At 46.3% G+C, this 23,181-nt stretch overlaps 1 protein-coding gene across 3 annotated transcripts in view; it reads right to left on the bottom strand.

Moving 5' to 3' along the window:
* Nucleotides 1–23,181, bottom strand: part of FBH1 (F-box DNA helicase 1) — a 67,105-nt gene that overhangs the window by 8,115 nt on the left and 35,809 nt on the right. For all 3 annotated transcript variants that reach the window (XM_070391428.1, XM_070391429.1, XM_070391436.1), the window contains 10 exons: nucleotides 19,164–19,332; nucleotides 18,205–18,427; nucleotides 16,983–17,070; nucleotides 16,816–16,902; nucleotides 12,554–12,690; nucleotides 7,602–7,701; nucleotides 7,386–7,507; nucleotides 5,537–5,612; nucleotides 4,719–4,916; nucleotides 1,400–1,525 (listed from right to left, as the gene is read on the bottom strand). In XM_070391428.1, coding sequence (XP_070247529.1) covers nucleotides 1,400–1,525; nucleotides 4,719–4,916; nucleotides 5,537–5,612; nucleotides 7,386–7,507; nucleotides 7,602–7,701; nucleotides 12,554–12,690; nucleotides 16,816–16,902; nucleotides 16,983–17,070; nucleotides 18,205–18,427; nucleotides 19,164–19,332 — 1,326 coding nt within the window. The remainder of the gene's footprint in view (nucleotides 1–1,399; nucleotides 1,526–4,718; nucleotides 4,917–5,536; nucleotides 5,613–7,385; nucleotides 7,508–7,601; nucleotides 7,702–12,553; nucleotides 12,691–16,815; nucleotides 16,903–16,982; nucleotides 17,071–18,204; nucleotides 18,428–19,163; nucleotides 19,333–23,181) is intronic.

The following is a 23,181-nucleotide window of genomic DNA, read 5'->3' as shown; positions in this document are numbered from 1 at the left end:
CCAAGGTGGTGGGGACTGAGGCAGAGGCAGTTAGGGGCGATTAGGACAGCAGGGGAGGGCAGTTGAGGGTGAGATCAGGCCAGCAGGGGGTTAGGGGCAATCAGGCCAGCGGGAGAGGGCAGTTGGGGACAACCAGGATGGCAGGGAGGGCAGTTGGGGATGACCAGGCCAGCAGAGGAGGGCAGTTGGAGGAGAGATCAGGCCTGCAGGGGAGGGCCAATGGGGGCGAGATCAGGCCAGCAGAGGAGGGCCGTTGGGGATGACCAGTCTGGTAGAAGGCCGCTGGGGGCGACCAGGCTGGCGGGGGGGGGGGGGGGGGGTTAGGAGGGGGCAGTTGGGAGCAACTAGGCTGGCGGGGGGGGGGGGGGGGGGTGGCAGTTAGGGGCAACCAGGCTGGCAGGGGAGAGCAGTGAGGAGTGATCAGGCCAGCAGGGGAGCAGTTAGGGGCGATCCAGCAGTCAGGCAGAGGCAGTTAGGGGCAACCAGGCAGGCAGGCAGAGAGGTTAGGGGCGATCAGGTAGGCAGGCAGTTGAGTGGCTAGGAGCCAACGGTCCCAGATTGCGAGGGGGATGTCTGACTTCCAGTTTAGGCCCAATCCCACAGGGGTCCCCAATTGGAGAGGGTGCATGTTGGGCTGAGGGAACCCCCCCCCTTTGCATGAATTTCATGCACAGGGCCTCTAGTGTATATATATAATTTTCCTATAAACACCAACTCCAAAAATAAACAAAAACCTAACAGTCTAGTGGCACAAAATACTGAATTTTAGTTAGTGCTACTGCTGGTAAACTCTGGGAACCAGTTCACTGGTTATCAACACCTGTGATGTGGCCCAGTTCATATTTTCTGTTTGTTCTCTCAGTTTTTCTCACGATGACCCCATGGGACTGATAGGAAAGCTGAGACTTATGGAAGGTAAGGCATCTGGACAAATGGACCATGGCTAATCCAGTGTCCAGGAGTTTAACCCAAGTCTCTGAAACCCAAGTTCTTTCCTTTTCCTAACACTCTCTCTCTTACTTGGGCCAATGTGAAACTCTCTTATGTTGTTAAAGGACAACCAGAGAAGAAAAACATTACAAGTGTTTACTGTCTACCTTACTCCTCAGTTCTCTCATTTACAATACCTAGCACAATGGCAAAAACTAATAAAGAGCAGTTGACCTGTGAATATACTAAAACTCATTATTGTCTACTTTAAATGGATGGATGGTAGGGTTGTGAATCACATCTCAAAAAGCTATAGTATATGAATAAAAACTTTAAGACTAGGCGGTGCCTTTTTCTTCTTCTAGAAGAATCCTTCCAAGAAGCCACACCATCCAACAAGAAGCAAGGCATCCCAAGGAAGAATCCCAAGTCAACTATTAAAGAGGATCCTCAGTGTGACCAGCCTTACCAACTCTGAAGTGGGGCAGCTGTGCAAGGTTGTGCCTGGCGCAAGGCACTTTCACAAAATCATCCAAAACATGAACGGTATCAAATTCCAAGCCTTTGGCTTTGTGTACAGTACCCAAAATGTACTCTGGAATAAAAATAAACCATAGCATTAGAAGGGGGCTAGATATGAAGAGAAACAAGAAGGGAAGGGGGAAATATACTCTTCCTACTATACCCTTAAAACTCTAACTTTGGTCCACCAAGTGTGGCTCAATGGTTGAGTGTTGACCTATGAACCAGGAGGTCACAATTCAATTCCCGGGCAGGGCACATGCCTGTGTTTCAGGCTCAATCCCCATTGTGCGGTGTGCAGGAGGCAGCCAATCAATCATTCTCTCTCATTGTTTCTATCTCTCTCTCCCTCTCCCTTCCTGTCTGAAATCAATAAAAATATATTTTTTTTAAAAAAAAAGAAAAAAAGCAACCTCTAATTTTGCCTTCCTCTCTCTAAAATCAATAAAAACATTTTTTAAAACTCTAACTTTATTTTCCTGCCTGTGTGAAGTTTGTGAGAAAAGAGGGAAAGAGGAAAATACAGCAGAAAAAAAAAAAGAGAGCAAAAAAGAATAAAAAGATAAGGGGAAAAGCAGAAAATTCGTTGCAGGTAAGTCAGTGCATTTTAGAATCACATTGCAAAGTTCACAGTGACTCGCCCACCACCTATGTTTCACACACACAGGAACAGAGGCCCAGAGGAAGGATGAATGGCTTACCCAAGGTCATACAGCAGCAGCATTAGGACTAGAAAGTCCCATTCTACTGGCTTAGAGGCAGAACAGAAGCCAAAGGAACTCTAAGGAAGAATGGAAGGGAAAAAAACCAAGACGGTGGCATAGGTAAACACCGGAGATTGCTGCTTAGCACAACCACTTCAAGAATACAACTAAAAGACGGAATGGACATCATCCAGAACCACAGGAAGACTGGCTGAGTGGAAATTCTACAACTAGAAGGAAAGAGAAAAGCATACCGAGACTCAGAGGAGATGCGGCACGGAAGTAAAGTACAGAGGTATGGAGGCGCACGTGGAGAGGGCTGGTGGCTGAGGACACGGTTGTCTTTTTCAATCGGTAGGGAGTCTCAAGCTCTTAGCTCCAGTTCCGGGCGAGTCTTTGGGGACCCAGACTCATACGGGAGAAACTGGACTGTCTGGCATCGGTGGGAACTCGAGGGCAGCTTTCTCTCAGAGGTGCTTGCAGCATTTGCCGGACACTGAGAAGTGGGGCCTCTGAGGGCAGCCATAGCTGCTTGCTCCACCCTGTTGATCCCCTGGGATCCCGCCCTGCCCAAGCTGTGTGCCGGCTTTTGCATATGAAAGGCCTGGCCCTTTGCAATCTGAAAATTACCTAACAAATTGCAACTGGCCCAAGGCCCCAGGCAACCTGCACTGCTTCACACCTGGCTACTGCTGGATAGCCTCAGGCAAAGGCTAGATTAGCACCTCCTTAGAGATCCAGGAGCCAGTGTGCCCAGTGGTCAGAGTGGGACCATCCAGATTGCAGCTCCTCGGATCCATAAAGGACACATTCAGGGGGCAGGCTCAGTGAACACCAAAGCCCCACTGAAGCAAGTCTTGCCCCGGAGGGGTGTCTGCAGCACAGAAGTTCTCCCACTGCAGACACAGCTGATTCTCACAGCCAATTGGCCTGGAGGTCAATTCCTCCCAGTGATACCTACAACAATCAAGGCATAACTACAACAAGACTGTGCACAAAGCCCACAAGAGGGTGCACCAAGAGTGTCCACCTCAGATAATTGGGGAGGCTGAGCCACTGGGCCCTATAGGACATCTAGCACAGAAAGCCACTCTATCAACACAGGGAAGCAGCCAAAATGCGGACACAAAGAAACAGGACACAAATGACAGAAATGGAGGAAAGCAAACTACTGGATATAGAGTTCAAAACCACACTTTTAAGGTTTTTCAAGAACTTTCTAGAAACCGCCGACAAATTTAGTAAGACCCTCAAAAAGATGGGTGAGATCACCGATAAATGTAGTGAGATCCTCAAGAAATCTAGTGAGACCATCGAGGGTATGAAAAAGGACCAACTAGAAATTAAGCATACACTGACTGAAATAAAGGATATTATCCAGGGTTCCAACAGCAGACTAGAGGATCGCAAGAATCAAGTCAAAGATTTGAAATACGAAGAAGCAAAAAACACCCAACCAGAAAAGAAAAATGAAAAAAGAATCCAAAAATACGAAGATAGTGTAAGGAGCCTCTGGGACAGCTTTAAGCGTACCAACATCCGAATTATAGGGCTGCCAGAAGAAGAGAGAGAGCAAGATATTGAAAACCTATTTGAAGAAATAATGACAGAAAACTTCCCCTACCTGGTGAAAGAAATAGACTTACAAGTCCAGGAAGCCCAGAGAACCCCAAACAAAAGGAATCCAAAGAGGACCACACCAAGACACATCATAATTAAAATGCCAAGAGCAAAAGACAAAGAGAGAATCTTAAAAGTAGCAAGAGAAAGACAGTCAATTACCTACAAGGGAGTATCCATACGACTGTCAGCTGATTTCTCAACAGAAACCATGCAGGCCAGAAGGGAATGGCAAGAAATATTCAAAGTGATGAATACCAAGAACCTACAACCAAGACTACTTTATCCAGCAAAGCTATCATTCAGAAGTGAAGGTCAGATAAAGAGCTTCACAGATAAGGAAAAGCTAAAGGAGTTCATCACCACCAAACCAGTATTATATGAAATGCTGAAAGGTATCCTTTAAGAAGAGGAAGAAGAAGAAAAAGGTAAAGATACAAATTATGAACAACAAATACACCTCTATCAACAAGTGAATCTAAAAATCAAGTGAATAAATAATCTGGTGAACAGAATAAACTGGTGATTATAATAGAATCAGGGACATAGAAAGGGAGTGGACTAACTATTCTTGGGGGGGAAAGGGGTAGGGGGATGTGGGAAGAGACTAGACAAAAATCGTGCACCTATGGATGAGGACAATGGGAGGGTGGTGAGGGCAGAGGGCGGGGTGGGAACCAGGTGGAGGGGAGCTATGGAGGGAACAAAGAGAAACAACTATAATAATCTGAACAATAAAGATTTAATTATTTAAAAAAAAAAAAGGAAAAAAGAATGGAAGCTCTGTTTCCTTCTCTCAGGCAATGCCAGGAACACATCAAAGCAGCCCTTGGTCACACATGATACTCACACAGGCAAGAAGCATCGGAAGACCTGAGACACCTGAGAGTAGCATCTGTTCCTCCTACTGGTGGGAAGTGAAGAACTAAGTCTTTTCCTTACCTGCAAAGTCCAAGTCTTCTATGTGGCATTTTCCTATCCTTTCCACCAGTTCTGGAATCCTGATGTTATACTTTTCAACAACAGCAATCTTTGCTTCAAGCTCCTTATCCTCAGCTGCGGTCACATACCTCTTGAAGCCACTAAAGCCTTCTTTGTGCACCCATCTTCTAATAAACCTGTCTTTAATAAAGAGGTTTCCTAAGGAGAATACAGACACAGGTTAATGTGATACAGGCTGCACTGACATATAATGGCAGCAGCTACACATTCCTAACCAATAGCATAAGTGAATGGTCTTAAGGCTGGGAGATCCAGGTTCTAGTCCTGACTACATCACTAACCTAATGTGTATTCCTGGGCAAGTCAGTGAAATGACCTGTGCTTTAGCCTCTCCATCTCTAAACTGAGGGCCAAAAGCCCTACCCTTGAGATCCTTACCTACTTCACAGGGATATGAAATAGCACAGTAATGAAAAGAAAAGTGCCATAGAAATGTTAGCAATGATCATTTGGGGCACATGCAGAAGTTTCAATGGTAAAGTTGCCCAGGCAGACAGAAAAGTTGATGTGGGAAGACAGCCTAAGGGACCAACAATAGAAATAAATTTAGGACTCCTGAAAGAAGGATATGGAAAAAGTTATCAGTACCTCTGAAAACAGGAGGCCTAAGGGATCCCAGTCTTGATGGGAAAAGAGCAACACTAGTTCCACCCTTCTCCAGAATTTAAAAACTCTGACTCAGAATATGTCCATCCTTCTCCCATCCCTTGTCACTGCAGTGCTTCTGTCCACTGCACCATGGCCAGGAGGGTACTCACGTTTCTTCCGTTCTTCCTCTGGCTGAAGAAGGATCCAAATATCAATGATTCTGTCCAATCCAAATGATTTAATCCCCTAAAAAAGTTTTTTTTGGTGGGATTTTTGGGGTTTTTTGTTTTGTTTTTGTCTTAACAAAACAAAAGTAAACCAACTGTAGAGATGTGAGTATGAAATTAGATGGTTTCTCAGAAACAGATCTCAAATTGTACCCAAAGTATAAGAATAGTAAGCAGGAAACTTTATCAAGTGTAAAAGCCCGGGACTATAATGCAGCCTGAAAATTCAGGATTATCAAATGCTAAGTTTTAGATGCTACCTCAAATTCTTCCTGTTTTAAAAAAGGCAAGAACTAGCTGCACCTTTTCTTATAAAAAAAAAAAAAAAGAAAAATTTAAATTATCTACCTTTCAGGAATATAAAAAAAGGTTGCAAAGAATACTTGAATACAAAGTATGGGCTATGAATACTTACCATTATTTCTTTTGAGGAAAGAACTAGAGAATATCTATAGGTCCAGATTATTATGTTTTAAAAGGCTATCAGCTCCTGGAGGAGAGGGTCTGACTGTGTCACAGTTCAGACCAATTCTACTTAGAAGCATGTACTGAGCACTGGCTGGGGGGCCCAGCATTTGCACAGCATCAGGCCCCAGTACAGAAGAAATACGTGTCAAAGGCTCCACACTCCAAGGATTTATCATCATTTTGGGAAGGGACACATACACATTAACATAGAACAGAGACCAAAATAAGGCAGTATGAATCATAATTGGAAACCAGATGTGATCATGTGTAATGACACATGCCACAGGTGATGAGCAGATACAGAGAGGGGAAGAGAGCAACTTACTTTCTATCATGCCCAGCATAGATGGTACTCCCCAAGAACTACTGGTATTTTCTTATAATAAGAAAAATAGCTAAATTATGCTATATCCACTATATGAAATGTTGTAATGACATTATAGTAGCAACATGAAAGAAATGCTTATGTGTTGAGCTAAAACAGCATACTTTTGCATGTACACTATAATGACAATTATGTAAAAATACACATCTAGAAAGACAAAGACAAATAATTAGCAAAAATGAGAATTATATGGAATACTGAGATTAAGGTTGAATTTTTTCCTATAACTTAGTTATAAAATCTTTATAAATAAGAAAGAGAAGTGAGAACATCTTGGTGATTATGATTCACTCAATATTTACTGAGTGGCTACACATAGTAGGCCCTTGAAAATATTTTTTCATAAATAAATGAGCAAATTTATTTTAGTCACATAACTTTAGTCAAAGAGTTAAAAATGCCATATAAATGTCACTGAACCCTAACTTCCCCATGAAACAGGTAAAGAAAAGGCATTATTTTTATCTTAGAGAAGGAGAGAATGAGGCACACAGAAGTTGTGACTTGCCACAAGCCACACAAAGTTAGTGACAGAGCCAGAGCTAGAACTAGGTATTCACTTTCTATCCACTGGAGCCCACTAGCCTGTCCCAGCCGTGTTGTCACCTTACCGGTTCTTACACTAATGAACAACACACACGAAACATTCGCAGGTAGCCAGCAGCCTCATTTGCACAACCAAAGGTGAGAAGGGCATTTGTTTTTTTAAATAGTAGGAGATCCTCAGTTCTTTTTAGGATCTGACTGTACAGGAATACTTGGCTAGCCTAATCAGAATAGTCAGGGAGAAAGACTTCAGTCACAGTGCAGATGGTGAAAACTGTCAAAAACCCAAATGCTTGCTTGCATAATAATCCTAACTAAATTGAACATTTCCATTGGCTATGTTTGTCTGCAATGTTTCTGTGCATGAAGCAGTCAATAGAAATTTACTCTTACCCCAATCAAATGTATCCTTGCAGGTACTTCTCCATCAGTCACCCGTACAGCCTCATCAAACACATTGGCATTAGTCCGGGACAGCAGGGCCACCTGCCCCTTTGTATCACCTCTAATGCTACCTTTTGGGAGACGGCATAAACTTTACAGCAAATCCAAATAAAGAGGAAAACTGATTTTTGTAGCAAATAAAATAAAAATAACTGAAAACCTTACTCTGATGTCTTCCTCCAACCAAAGTCTTTTTCCTTACTCTCTTGCAGACATCCAAGATAGTAGCTCCTACATAAGCTATTTCCACACCAAATCGAAAACTCTGTTGGAAAACAGGAAAAAAAAAAAAGAGAGAGAGAGAGAGAGAGAGTTAGCAACTTCTCCCTGAAGTATGTTAGCACATTTCTATCATTATCAAGTCTTGGCCTTGCCAAAGTGATCATTCTGGCTCACCTTAACTGGAGAGCATATTTGGAAATTCCGTACTGTTAACCCACTTGTTAGTTAACAAACTGAATAGGAGCTTGACAAAGAAGCACTGACTTTATTTCAAGTTTTCAGAATAGCATTTTCTATCTTGAAACTTTAGTTGCCTTATTTTTTTCCTCTTGTCTCCAAATCCAAATCCTGATAATTCGTCCACCATATTTTCTATAATATATTTCTTACCACTGCTGCCAGATCAGCTTCAAAACTCAAACTTCATGCCTTACTTACTTGGTCTCTTTCCCTCCAGTTTCCACCCACTGCTGATGCCTCTCTATACCTCTGTCAGATCAATCTTCCCCAGAACAGTCCTCAAGCCATGCACTTGCTAAAAAAAAAAAAAAGGAAGAGCAGCCTGGCTGGTATGGCTCAGTAGTTGAGCGTCAACCCATGAATCAGGAGGTCACGGTTTGGTTTGATTCCAGGTCAGGGCACATGCCCGGGGTTGGGGGTTCAATCCCCAGTAGTGGTGTACAGGAAGCAGTTGATCAATGATTTTCTCTCATCATTGATGTTTCTATCTCTCTCTTCCTTTATCTCTCTGATATTAATAAAAATATATTTTAAGCAATTTTTTAGAAAAGGAAGAATAATACAGGAAGAACAGGTGATGCAGACATTTTAAAGATTCATCGCAGCCTAAACAGCCTATTTCCTTCTATTCCCAAAACCAATGGCAAATTTTTCTTTTAAGCAACCTTTACCCTTCTTTCAAAATCAAATCTAACAAGTATAAATTATACAAAAGATTAAGGGGGGGGGGGAAGGGAGAGTTTCTCTCCTTGCCTTAGAAACTTTCTCGAAAAAAAACCAAGATGGTGGCATAGGTAAACACCAGAGTTTGCTGCCTCGAACAACCACTTCAAAAATACAACTAAAAGATGGTACGGACATCATCCAGAACCACAGGAAGGCTGGCTGAGTGGAAGTTCTACAACTAGGAGGAAAGAGAAAAACATACTGAGACTCAGAGGAGGCGCAGTGCTGAAGTAAAATACTAAGGTGCGGAGTGCATGCGGAGTGGACTGGCAGCTGAGGGCGCGGTTGTCGTTTGCAATCGGGAGGGAGTCTCAGACTCTGAGCTCCAGTTCCAGGCAAGTCTCTAGGGACCCAGACTCATACGGGAGAAGCGGGACTGTCTGGCATCGCTCAGAACCCGAGGGCAGCTTTCTCTCCCTGGGGCTTGCAGCGATTACCTGGACACTGAGAAGCAGAGCCTCTGAGGGCAAGACTGAGAGCAGCCATAATTGCTAACCCCGCCCTGTTGATCCCGTGGGACCTGCCCCGCCCAAGCCCTGCAGGGAGACTTTTTCTGGATAGCCTCAGGCAAAGGCTAGATTAGCACCTCCCTAGGGATCCAGGAGCCAGGAAGCCCAGAGGTCAGAGTGGCACCATACAGTTTGCAGCTCCATGGAACCATAAAAGACACACTCAGGGGGCAGACTCAGTGAGCACCAAAGCCCCATAGAAGCAAGTCTAGCCCCAGAGGGGTGTCTCCAGCACAGAAGTTCTCCCACTGCAGACACAGCTGATTCTCACAGCTAATTGGCCTGGAGGTCAATTCCTCCCAGTGATAACTACAACAATCAAGGCTTAATTACAACAAGACTGTGCACAAAGCCCACAAGGGGGTGCACCCACAGTGTCTACCTCAGGGAATTGGGACACTTAGCACAGAAAGGCACTCTATCGACACAGCGAAGCATAAAAAATGCCAAGACAAAGAAACAGGACACAAACAACAAAATTGTAGGAAAGCAAACTGCAGGATATAGAGTTCAAAACCACACCCTTAAGGTCTTTAAAGAACTGTCTAGAAGCCGCCGATAAATGTAGTGAGATCTTCAAGAAGACTGGTGAAACCCTCGATGTTGTGATAAAGAACCAACTAGAAATTAAGCATACACTGACTGAAATAGAGAATATTATACAGACTCCCAACAGCAGACCAGAGGATTGCAAGAATCAAGTCAAAGATTTGAAATACGAAGAAGCAAAAAACACCCAACCGGAAAAGCAAAATGAAAAAAGAATCCAAAAATACGAAGATAGTGTAAGGAGCCTCTGGGACAGCTTCAAGCGTTCCAACATCAGAATTATAGGGGTGCCAGAAGAAGAGAGAGAGCAAGATATTGAAAACCTATTTGAAGAAATAATGACAGAAAACTTCCCCTACCTAGTGAAAGAAATAGACTTACAAGTCCAGGAAGCGCAGAGAACCCCAAACAAAAGGAATCCAAAGAGGACCACACCAAGACACATCATAATTAAAATGCCAAGAGCAAAAGACAAAGAGAGAATCCTAAAAGCAGCAAGAGAAAGAAAATCAGTTACCTACAAGGGAGTACCCATACGACTGTCAGCTGATTTCTCAACAGAAACTTTGCAGGCCAGAAGGGAGTGGCAAGAAATATTCAAAGTGATGAATACCAAGAACCTACAACCAAGACTACTTTATCCAGCAAAGCTATCATTCAGAAGTGAAGGTCAGATAAAGAGCTTCACAGATAAGGAAAAGCTAAAGGAGTTCATCACCACCAAACCAGTATTATATGAAATGCTGAAAGGTATCCTTTAAGAAGAGGAAGAAGAAGAAAAAGGTAAAGATACAAATTATGAACAACAAATACACCTCTATCAACAAGTGAATCTAAAAATCAAGTGAATAAATAATCTGATGAACAGTATGAACTGGTGATTGTAATAGAATCAGGGACATATAATGGGAATGGACTGACTATTCTTGGGGGGGAAAGGGATTTGGAGGGTGAGGGAAGAGATTGGACAATAATCGTGCACCTATGGATGAGGACAGTGGGTGGGGAGTGAGGGCAGTGGGTGGGGTGGGAACTGGGTGGAGGGGAGTTATGGTGGGAAAAAAGAGTAACTAATGTAATAATCTGAACAATAAAGATTTAATTTAAAAAAAAATAACTAGAGGACAGGTGCACAAATTCGTGCACGGGTGGGGTCCCTTGGACTGGCCAGCAATCCAGGCCAATCAGGGTCATCTCACCCAATCTCAATAAGGGCCAATCAGGGCTGGCCGGGGAGGGACCGCAGGAGGGCTCCAGGGAGTGTCCAGCCCTCTCGCTCAGTCCCCATTGGCCAGACCCCAGCAGCAAGCTAACCTACCAGTTGGAGCATCAGCCCTCTGGTGGTGAGTGCACGTCATAGTGACCAGTTGGACACTTAGGATATTATGCTTTTATTATATAAGATAGGGTCAACTGAATGCATGGCCTATGGGAAATTTCTGTACTACTATCTCAATTCTTCTGTAAATCTGAAAATGTCTATTAAAAAAAGTTACTCTGAGTTGACATTATCCTAAATCACCCTCGAATACAACAGGAACTCAAAAGAATAAAGTCACAGAGAAGGTTGCAGGATTCTATAACAGAACAAAACAGTTTGGATTATTCTTGAATAGTTGGCACATCTCATAGCCTCTAACTGGAAGTATTTCTTAAAAACAGTGGTTCTTGCACCTCTTTACCCGTTTAAAAATTGCTGAGGCTCTGAAGGAGTTTTTATTTATGAGTTGTATCTAACTATGTTACCACATTAGAAACTTTAATTCATTCAAAATAATAATAATAAACCCAATTGCATAATGACATAAAGAACATACTTTTAAAATATATTTTCTAAAACAAAAAACATTTAGCAGGAAGAAAAAGTGTCTATGTTTTACATTTTTGCAAATCTCTTTAATGCCAAGCTGAATAGAAGACAGCTGAATTCTCAGTTCTATCTACATTCTATCTGTGGTGACATGTTGTTTTGGTTGAAAAATAAAGAAAATTCAGCCTTACACACATGCATATTGAAAAGGGGAGGGGAATTTAGTAACCTTTTTGGACAATCAAGGACACCATGGGTTGTCATGCTCATAGTGGCAGACATCAAAATTTAGATTTCACTTGAAAACAAAGATTTTCCCCCGCTTTTATCACTTGCTCCTGGTCCCCCACTTGGCAACAAGTCATAGCTCATTTCATTCATTTTAGAGAAAATGCTAAAAACCCAAATCTGAATAATCAGAGTTGGTCGGTCAGGTGTTCTTTCAATAACAAATGGTACTATAAGAAAACAGCTGCCAGTGTAGCTCACAACTCAATCACAAAAGTGCTCTTCATTAGACAACCAACATACTTCAGTGGGCAGAAGTACTTCATTCATACCTCTCACTTCATCACATTAAAAAGATGTATGTCCTCAAGGGACAGCAGTTAATAAAATTAATCATTTTTTCTGTATCAAGTACATTTTTAAGAGAACTATTTTGTTTTGGGTTTTTAGGGGGGCGGGGAGGAGTTCTTGTTGCTTTTTGTTTTTAAACTCTGTAAGTGTACTGAAATATAGAATACAATGCCTGGTAGTACTGTTCAATGCCAACACCTCAGTCCATGAGAAGGCGCTAGCAGTTTCACCCACCATTGCTCTGCATCATCAGTTCAAATGTTAACATAATGAAAAAAGCAAATTACTATTATAAAAACCATTGGGTTTTGCAGATACCGGGAGAACCACAGCGAACCACTGCTTAGAAGCAAGGAGTGGCTACATACTGTGAGACTGACACAAAACCTGGCACAGGTCCTAGCACATAGTAACCACTGAAAAACAAGGATAGTGAACCACAACGCTTGTTTATGTGCTTCCGGAGCAAAGAGAGCTCTTACCTGTGTGAGATAGAAGACATGGGTGTGAGGGACTGTAAACAGAGCGTTGACTGCACCACGGAAGGTATAGATCTGCTGGTGAGGGTCCCCTACAAAGATCTTCCCACATGGCTGAGACAGAACTATATTCATGATAGCTGCAAACAATAAGAGGGAACGAAAGAATCTCAAAGAAAGCCAACCCACATCACAAAAAGAAACCACACTTCAGATAAAAAGGGATGAATGCTTTCATAAAACTGAGCCAGGGCGCACTGCACAACAGAGTTGTCTTGTCCTGTAGTACAGGCACACTCAGTCCAAAAAAACGATTTAATAACAGACAAAAGAGTTTCCAATCCTAGGAATGTAGATTACTTTCAGTCCTGAACACATTTTTGTATATAAAAAATCACACAGGCAAATATAAAATGAGGTAAATTATATTGTCTCACTAATATTATAACTTAAGGACTCAAAATAACCTACAAAGTCACACTACCTATTTTCTACTAGAGGCCCGGTACACGAATTCGTGCACAGGTGGGGTCCCTCAGGGTGGCCTGCGGATATCAGGCCCTAGCTCACGCCCCCAGCCTCGAAGCCCTGCCTGGAACCCTGCCTTGGCATGGCACCGCCCCCTCACCTGCTCCACCATCCCCACTGTGGGGTGATCGATGGGGGCCGGGTCCCCTGCTTGGCTCCCTCAGCGCCTGGGAGCTGAGCAGCTGCCCCGTCCCCCACCGCTGTCGCTGGTCACCATGTGCAGGGCAATTGGTCAGGGCTGGGGCCCCCCCACCTGGCTCCCTCAGTGCCTGGGAGCTGGGTGGCATCTCCGCCCCCCACCACCATGGCTGGTCACCATCTGCAGGGCAATTGGGCCCCTGCTCACACCCACCTTGGCCTGGCACCACCTGCTCACCTGTTCTATCATCCCGCCACAGTCCTGCTCTTATCGGGGCCCATCTGGGCTGGCAGCACCTTCACGGCCACCCACTGCCAGGACTGCATCACTGACACCCGCCACCTGGTGGTCAGCACACATCATAGCAAGCAGTCGAACTCTTGGTCTCCCAGTCAAACTCCGGGTCGAAGGACCGCCCAAGGGGACAATTTGCATATTAGGCTTTTATTATATAGGACTAGAGACCTGGTGCACGAAATTCGTGCACAGGGGGGGAGGGGGATGTCCCTCAGCCCAGCCTGCACTGTCTCCAATCTGGAATCCCTGTGGGGATCGGGCCTAAACGGGCAGTTGGACATCCCTCTCACAATCCAGGACTGCTGGCTCCCAACCGCCTGCCTGCCTGCCTGATTGCCCCTAACTGCTTCTGCCTGCCAGCCTGATCACCCCCTAACCACTCTCCTGCCAGCCTGATTGACGCCTAACTGCTCCCCTGCTGGCCCCGTCACCCCTAACTGCCCTCCTTTGCCAGCCTGATCGCCCCGAACTGCCCTCCCCTGCAGGCCCAGTCACCCCCAACTGTCCTCCCCTGCCAGCCCAGTCACCCCCAACTGCCCTCCCCTGCTGGCCTGGTCGCCCCTAACTGCCCTCCCCTGCTGGCCTAATCACCCACAACTGCTCTCCCCTGACAGCCATCTTTGACCACATGGGGCGGCCATCTTGTGTGTTGGAGTGATGGTCAATTTGCATACTACTCTTTTATTAGATAGGCCTAGTAGCCTGATGCACGAAATTCATGCACTGGGGTGGGGGATGGGGGAGGGACCCGTCAGTCTGGCCTTTACCCTCTCCAATCTGAGGCCCCTCAGGGTATGTCCAACTCCCTGTTTGTGCCCACACTTTTAAGAGATAACAGCTCCATTGTTGTTCCTTTCTTATGCTTAAAACCATTGGAATTAGTAGGTATTCAAAGTGTGTATACATTTTCGGGGGACACCCTGTATATCTCTAGTCAGCAGTGAAAGAAGCCAACAGCAGATTTGGAACCCCCAGACAGGGAACCTTGCTCATTCCCCACATGTCTCCCCACTTCACTTTCCACCTTCGTGGGCAGCAGGAGAATCAACATTTTCTCTCATTAATTCGGAAAAGCACGTCCTGTCACCCGTTGCCCGGCAGGAGTGCTTTAGGCCCCAAGCAAGCAAGGCTCAGTCAGGGCAGCCTTCACTCATGGGTGCTGGCACCCAAAGTGCACATTCCTCCTCTACAGTCGCCCCGACTATCCCACTGTTTCACTGAGAGGACGGAATTCCTCTCTGCCTCTGGGCTCTTGATCTTGAACGCTGACCGAAGGTACCTCAGAGAGGGCTTCGCACGCCCACCAGGTGTGTCTGTCTGCACCTGCTCCCGCCACAGCACTTGCATTAACCCCCCAGAGATGATCTCGTAGCTGCACTGGCCTCCGTGGGAACAGGGCATCACCACTCCGCCCTCTCACTGTCAGCTCACAGGCGCCCACTCTCAGCACCCAGAACACCCAGACACCTTCCAAAGGACGTGAGCGCATCAGAGGGGATGTGTGCACATCCTGTGGGGGTGTTAGACATGCTGGGTTGATGGAAGTGCGGTGGAGAGGCAGGGGGGAACTTGTGCACGCCTTGGTTTGCAACTGTTGCAGGCGCGGGAGGGTGACAGTGTGCTGGGGGATGTTCGCATGCCAGGGGGGATGTGCACACCGGAGGCCTCTGGCTTTGCAGATCCGCAAACCCCCATGGTGCGGCCAGGAGGACGTCAGTCTGGCCCACCACGGTGGCTGTCCCTGCGATCCTGCACCTTCTGGGCCAGGAGGCGGATCTTGCGCAGTCACTCCTGGGCGCTGATGGCTGCCTCCCCGCCGTGAAGGGTCACGGATCCGAATCCCAGGACCGTGCACAGCCTCAAGCGCTGCCCCCCACCTGGCAGGGTCACAGATCCGTGTCTTGGTCCCGTGGACAGCCTGAAGCACTGACCCCCACCCAGCAGGGTCACTGATTCGGGTCCGGACTGCAGACAGTCTCACGCACTGCCGCCCCACTCGCCAGGACATGGATCCAGGTCCCAGACCGTGGACAGCCTCAAGCACTGCCCCCCGCCTTGCAGGGTCACAGATCCTGGTCCCGGGACAACGGACAGCCTCAAGCACTGCCCTCCACCTGGCAGGGTCACAGATCCGTGTCTTGGTCCCGTGGACAGCCTCAAGCACTGACCCCCACCCGGCAGGGTCACAGATCCGGGTCCCGGACTGCGGACAGCCTCCCGCGGTGCCCCCCATCCGGCAGGGTCACAGATCTGGGTCCCGGACTGCAGACAGCCTCCCGCGGTGCCCCCCGTCTGGCAGGGTCACAGATCTGGGTCCCGGACTGCAGACAGCCTCCCGTGGTGCCCCCCGTCTGGCAGGGTCACAGATCCGGGTCCCAGACCACAGACAGCCTTGCCTGCTGCCGCCTGCCTTCAGTATGCAAATTAGCCGCCATCTTGTTGCTTCAGGGTGGGGGTCCCCACTGGGGTGCCTGGCCAGTCTGGGTGAGGGGCTGAGGGCTGTTTTCAGGCTGGCGGGCGACTGAAGCTCCAAACCTCTCCTTTTTTTCTTTTTTTTTTTATTCTGGCATTTATTTACCTTCTACATCTGTCACTGGAGCTGAGAGCGGCTTTCTCTCTGAGGCTCGGCTGCTGAAAGCAGGTTTCTGGCCTTTGTTTACCTTCTGTATTTGAAACAATGTTGCGGTCTTGCTGGCTGAAGCCTGGCTGACTAAAGCCGGTTTCTGGGGTTTTGTTTAGCTTCTATATTTGTTACAATGTTTCAAACTGCAAGCTCAGAGGCTGGCAGCGCAGGCGGGGAAGCTTGGATTCCCCCGTCACTGAAGCAAGGAAGCCTCCCTGTTCGCTTCAAGCTGCCTGGCTGCTGGCCGCCATCTTGGCTGGCAGTTAATTTGCATATCTCACTGATTAGCCAATGGGAAGGGTAGCAGCCGTACGGCTAATTACCATGTTTCTCTTTTATTAGATAGGATTAGCCACTTGAAAAGTATACAACACAAATTGTTTACTCTAAATTAACCATCTTTTCCCACTCAGCATGAGTCTAGGTCTCTATCATCTGATGACCTGTGCCTTTAGCAAAACATTTAGAGGAAAATTAATCTGCCTTGGGTAGGGGAAAGGACAACTGCTGAAATCCAAAATCAAATAATAAAGGCTTTCTGAATAACTAAATATCACTTGCTCCTCTTCTTTAGGACAAATGAGAATAATCAATTTATTTCACATACATGTCCTCTTATATAATCGTGACATTGTTTCTAAGTATTTGAGACTACTGATGTACAGAATAGTTTATTACCTGGGGTACAGTCCTGGGCCTCATCCACAAAGATGGCATCAAAAGAGGCAAGCAAAGGCTTGCTCAACTGCCAGAGTTTCAAGTAGCCTAAAAGAAGGGAGTAGCAACAGTCAGAATTCATAACTAAAGCAGTTACATTGAACAGCAAGATTTGGAAACTTGCATACCATCATGAGTCATTTGGTAAGCCTCTTCTTTGCATTCCCCCAGGTTCCGCATGTTGTCCCAAAGGCGGCTTGCTTCAAGAACACTGTTCTAGAAAACAAGTAATTGGTAACTCCTAAGACCCTGGAAAAGACAGCACCCTGAAATCACACTTTCATTTCCACATAAGGAGCAGAGATCAGAATAAAGGCACCATCCCAGCTCAGTGAGTGGCAGTCACTTCCCTAACCTCCTTCCAGCTCCACGACAGCCCAGTGACAGAACATTGCTGACAACACAAAATCTGGTGGACTAGAAAAGGCTAGATCATGTCTCTAGATTTATGACTAACAATCTTATATAATAAAAGCCTAGGTGGCATCACGCCCTCGCGTGACGTCATCACAAGATAGCCACCACAAGATGGCTGCATGCACAGTGGAGGCAGGGCCCGGTGGTCACTCTGCATGGTGAGGCCTGGGGGTCCCATGGCTCTACATGGCGCGGAGGAGGTCGGTCCCGGTGTCTCAGCCGCCTGGAGGCGGGTCCCAGCAAAGGAGGCAGGTCACGGCAGGGGAGGGCAGTTGTGGGTGATCAAGGCAGCTGGGGAGGGCAGTTGGGGGCCATAGGCCAGCAGGGGAGCAGTTAGGGGGTGATCAGGCTGGCAGGCAGAAGCAGTTAGGGGCAATCAGGCAGGCAGGCAGGTGAGCAGTTAGGAGCCAGCAGTCCTGGATTGTGAGAGGGATGTCTGACTGCCAATCGGGCCTAAACCAGCAGTCGGAGATCCCCCGAGGGGTCCCAGATTAGAGAGGGTGCGGGGGGGGGGGGGGGGGGTTGAGGGACACCCCCCCCACCCTGTGCACAAATTTTGTGCACCAGGCCTCTAGTTAATTCATAAAAAGAATGGCAAATGATTAAAAAAAAACATGTTAAAAATTAGAAAAGAGATTCCCAATCTTTAGATTCATCCAGCAGCCCCAGTGACAAACTCCTATAAATCCTGGGTCGGTGCCTTATTTTCTAAATTGGAAAACGAGTGCGAGAACTAAGTGAGATGTCCATGAGTATTCTTCACAAACAAAACTTTATAACTCCCAGCTATCACGATTAGCCTATAGTCTCACCCTCCACCATTACTTCCTGCCAGCAATTATGAAAAAATGAAAGACAAATATAACACTGTATCATGTCAACTCTTCTCATTTACCACCAGATCCCTAATACTAACAATATTTCAATACTCACCAGTTTTTCACTCTGTTCAACCATGACTCTCTGTCCGTGGCTGTCCTTACACCAAATAGGTACATGGTCAATAGTCAGCTCATCATCAGCTGAGGCAAAGAAGTTTTCTAAAGTCTTACACACTAGCTTGGCCCTTATGAATCCACCTTTCCCTTCAGGAAGGACAGAATTGACCATGAAGGGTGTTAACTTGAAGATATTCAATTTCTTCTTTAACTGGTACCTGTAATACATATCCCAAATGAACAATATTTGGCTTTACTGGCAATGCCAACAAAATGTGTCCCCCCACTCCCAATCCCCTTCTCCGAAATGACACCACAAGGTTACTCTCAGTATCACATATACATGAGGGGGAAAGCCAGAGAAGTTAAACCAGGTCCATGTATGATTTGAAATGGCTTCATTAGGCGTCCAGGAATTCACATATATTAACCTAGAAGATGAAGTAGCTCATGGCAGATACTACTACAGATGCAGACCAAACTCCAAGAGGCCCCTAAGCAGGGAAATTCAAAGTTCCTTGAAGCCTTCATATCCAAGGGAATGCTGATTCAGAAGCCTCAAGAGACCTGGGCCAACTGCATCTCAGCTTAGTCTTCTCCCTCTTGCCCAGTTCCAAGGAAACCCTAAAACTGACCAATCCTACTGCTAATATTCTGAACTCTAGACAAGTCATCCTGACTTTCTGTGCTTCAGTTCCAGAGAAATGAGAGCAATCCTTAGACATTACTTGTAAACAGTGGGGCAATCCTTAGACATTACTTGTAAACAGTGTATTTTTATCAGGTAAAAGTATAAATCACTACATCTATCTTTCTATTTCCTGTCTATAAATGGAGATAAAAGCATTCAATTTTCTTAGTGCCATTATGGTGTAAGTCCATATGTGATCATGATAATTGCAACATGAAAACAGTAATTAGACATAATAATAATGGTGACAACACAATACTCACTGCCGCCCAACCTGTCTATACGCCATGGAGTGAAAGGTTTTGCAGGTGACATTGCTGGGGAAGACTCTCTCGGCCTGCTTTGCGATGCTCTTGTTAAATGTTACATAAAGAAACTTGCTCCCAGACCACTTTTCAGCATACTTGACCAAGGTAGATGTCTTCCCAGTGCCTGGGGAAGCCAAAAGGAAAGGAAATGACCCTCTGTCCAGAAAAAAATGTTCCAAAGAATGCCTTAATCAAGTTTTATCCACATTTATCTCGCCTCTTGCTTAAGACTAAACAGTGACAAGTTTTCCAATACTGATAAAAATAAACAACGGGCCAAAACCGGTTTGGCTCAGTGGATAGAGCGTCAGCCTGCGGACTGAAAGGTCCCAGGTTCGATTCCGGTTAAGGGCATGTACCTCACTTGCGGGCACATCCCCAGTAGGAGATGTGCAGGAGGCAGCTGGTCGATGTTTCTCTCTCATCGATGTTTCTAACTCTCTATCTCTCTCCCTTCCTCTCTGTAAAAAATCAATAAAAAATATAAAAAAATAAAAAAATAAAAATAAAAATAAACAACGGTATAGTGAAAAGAACAGCAGATTCTAAGCCAGATTAACCTGTGTTGGAATCATGGCTCTGTTAGTTGAGTAGCGAAGTGCAAGCCACTTGGTCTCAATGAACTTCAGTGTGCTTCTCAGCCATGAATGAGTAACAGTAGAGTCAGGCAGGATAAAGATAATCAAAATAACAGCAGAATGCAATAAATGGTAACTATGGCTGGCCTAGGACTCATTAATGCTTCAATGGCAAGAGCATATAAATGAGATTCATTCTGAACTCTCTTGTCTGCCCTACCTCTCTACCAGTCATTCAATCATTCAGTTAGTCAACTGTCATTCATTTAAAAAGTATTTATTTGAGTAGAGTACCTACTATATGTTCATTTACAGTTATATGCTAAGTACTAGGAGTACATTAAAAAACATGAAGCAAGGTTCCTACAATATAATTTAGTTGGAAATAAAATACCAATAAAGTTGAAACAATTAGAACAAAACAAGAGTATAATGATAACACAGTAAAGTGAGAAAGAATATGGATTTGGAAACAAAATAAATCTCACCTGTCAAAAAAGAAAAGAAAAATAGTACCCCATTTCCAACCTTATAGGGCTATTTTGAAGATGAATGACACAGTGTAGTATTTATAAAGTGTGCATGTTGGCTATTCCTACTATATAATCAGGTACCAAACAGTTAATAAGTATAATTAGCTATAGGTAAGAGCTCAGAGATCATATGGGACTCAAATGACTAAAGAAGCCTCCATCAAGAAGAATCAGAAATGATGGGAGTCAATACAGCAAAGAATAAGGGGAGGGAGGGGGTGAAGGCAAGGAATAGGAAAAAGGCTGGTTTTTAGAAAGAGATCCAGCTTTTACTAGGTGTACCGGTTAGTAATGCGGATTTTTTTCAATAGACGAAGTTACACATATGTTGATATATATGCGATTTGATATGTATGCTATTTTGTTGTATTGACAACAAGCTTCAAAACTTCATATGTCAAATTTTCTAAAGGTGTTAACATCATAGATATTTTTACGCTAAAATGTCAAATTTTGTGCCAAAAAAGAGCATTTGCAGGAAGTTTTAATTCATTACTTTATTTTGAAGAAAAGTACTGCTGAAAGTTATCGTATACTTTGGGAAGCTTATGGTGAACACTAGTGGCCCGGTGCACAAAATTTGTGCATGGGGATGGGTTGTCCCTCAGCCCGGCCTGCACCCTCTCCAATCTGGGACATCCCTCTCACAATCCGGGACCACTGGCTCCTAACTGCTCACCTGCCTGCCTGCCTGATTGCCCCTAACCACTCTGCCTGCTGGCCTGCTAGCCCCCAACTGCCCCCCCCCTTGCTGGCCTGCTTGCCCCCAACTCTCTCCCCCCACCGGCCTGACCACCCCCAACTGCCCCCCACTGCAGGCCTGCTCACCCCCAACTGTCCCCCCCGAGAGCCTGCTCACCCCCAACTGCCCTCCCCTCATGGCCTGATTGCCCCTAACCGCCTCTGCCTCGGCCCCGCCACCATGGCTTTGTCCGGAAGGACGTCTGGAAGGTCTCCCAGTCTAATTAGCATACTACCCTCTTATTAGTATAGAACAGTGATGGCGAACCTATGACACGCGTGTCAGAGGTGACACGCGAACTCATTTTTTTGGTTGATTTTTCTTTGTTAAATGGCATTTAAATATATAAAATAAATATCAAAAATTTAAGTCTTTTTTTACTATGGTTGCAAATATCAAAAAATTTCTATATGTGACACGGCACCAGAGTTAAGTTAGGGTTTTTCAAAATGCTGACGTGCCAAGCTCAAAAGGTTCGCCATCACTGGTATAGAAGATAGAGGCCTGTTGCACGGGTGGGAGCAGGCTGGCCAAGCCCCCATTGGGGTGGGGGTCCCTGCTGCGGGGCATGGCCAGCATGGGTGAGGGGCTGAAGGCCATTTGCAGGCTGACCACACCCCCATCAAGGTGAGGGTCCCCACTGAGGGGCGTGGCTGGCCTGGGCGAGGGGCTGATGGATGTTTGCAAGCTGGCCACGCCCCCATCAGGGTGAGGGTCCCCACTGGGGAGCATGGCCAGTGTGAATGAGGGGCTGAGGGCCGTTTGCAGGCTGGCCACACCCCCATATCAGGGTGGGGGTTCCCTACTGGGGGGCGTGGCAAGCCTGGTGAGTGGCTGAGGGCCGTTTTCAGGCTGGCCACACCCCCTTCAGGGTGGGGGTCCCGGCTGGGGGGCATGGACAGTCTGAGCTAGGGGCTGAGGGTTGTTTGCAGGCTGGCGATGCCCCCATTGGGGTGAGGGCCCCAGCTGGGGGGCATGGCCGGCCTGGGCGAGGGGCTGAGGGCCATTTGGGGGTGGTTTGCAGGCTGCCCAACCCCCCAGCTTTGTCTGGAAGGTCTCCGGGTCTAATTAGCATATTACTCTTTTATTAGTATAGACTAGGGGCCCGGTGCACAAAAATTTGTGCACTGGGGAGGGGGTTCCCTCAGCCCAGCTTGCCCCCTATCACATACTGGGAGCTCTAGGGGATGTCCTACTACCTGCTCCCTGCTCCCCTTGGGGAGTGGGCCTAAGCCACAGTCTGGCCTCCCTTTGTGGGAGTCGACCGAGCTGATCAGGGGAAGGCACCAGCCCCATCACCCTGCTGCTGCAGCCACTGCCAGTCACCCCAGCCACCAAGGTGTTTTCATCAACATGGACTCCAGTCCCTTTACCATGAAAAAAATGACAACTTTCTTTAGGCATTTTCAAGAAGTGTCTTTCATAGGATATGACATTTCTTTCTTTCTCTATCCTCACCTGGGGATATGTTTCCATTGGTTTTTAGAGAATGTGGAAGAGAAAGGGAAAGACAGAGAGAAACATCAAAGTGAGAGGAACACTTTGATTGGTTGCCTCCTGCATGAGCCCTGACCTGGGCCGGAGCCAGGGAGGAACCTGCAACCTAGGTACATGCCCTTGGTCAGAATTGAACCCAGAATCTGCGTTGGGCAGGCTGAGGCATTATCCACTGAGCCAAACTGGCTAGGACAGGATATGATATTTCTTAACCCTCCAGCAGCAGACTTTCATTTTTTTCTCCAGGAGTGTGGTAAAAAAAAACCCTAGATCACTTTTTGGACTCTTATTACCCAAGTTACTAAGAATATTACCAGTGGCATACAGGGAGCTTAACCAATCAGCAGTCAGAAAAGGTGTTTCCTCTGTAGTTCACACCAATTGCTGGTTTGGCCCCTGCCCAGGCCTAACGCCTCTGGCCGAGGCATTAGGCCTGGGCCGGGGCACCCCCAGGTCCCCGCCACTGCAGCCATCAACGATTGCTGGCTGGCTCCACCCTGGTTTCCTGCCTCCGCCGCCACAACAATCGCTGGCTGGCTCCTCCCCGGCCCAAGCCTAAAGCCTCAGGCCGAGGTTTTAGGCCTGGGTCGGGGCACCCCCAGCTCGCCGCCGCCGCGGAAGAT

This window comes from Myotis yumanensis, unplaced genomic scaffold (assembly GCF_028538775.1).
Source record: "Myotis yumanensis isolate MYYU_CA2020_CCGP unplaced genomic scaffold, mMyoYum1.0.hap1 SCAF_1, whole genome shotgun sequence".
NCBI classification, from domain to species: Eukaryota; Metazoa; Chordata; class Mammalia; order Chiroptera; family Vespertilionidae; genus Myotis; species Myotis yumanensis.
This window is presented reverse-complemented; position numbering and strand designations above follow the sequence as displayed.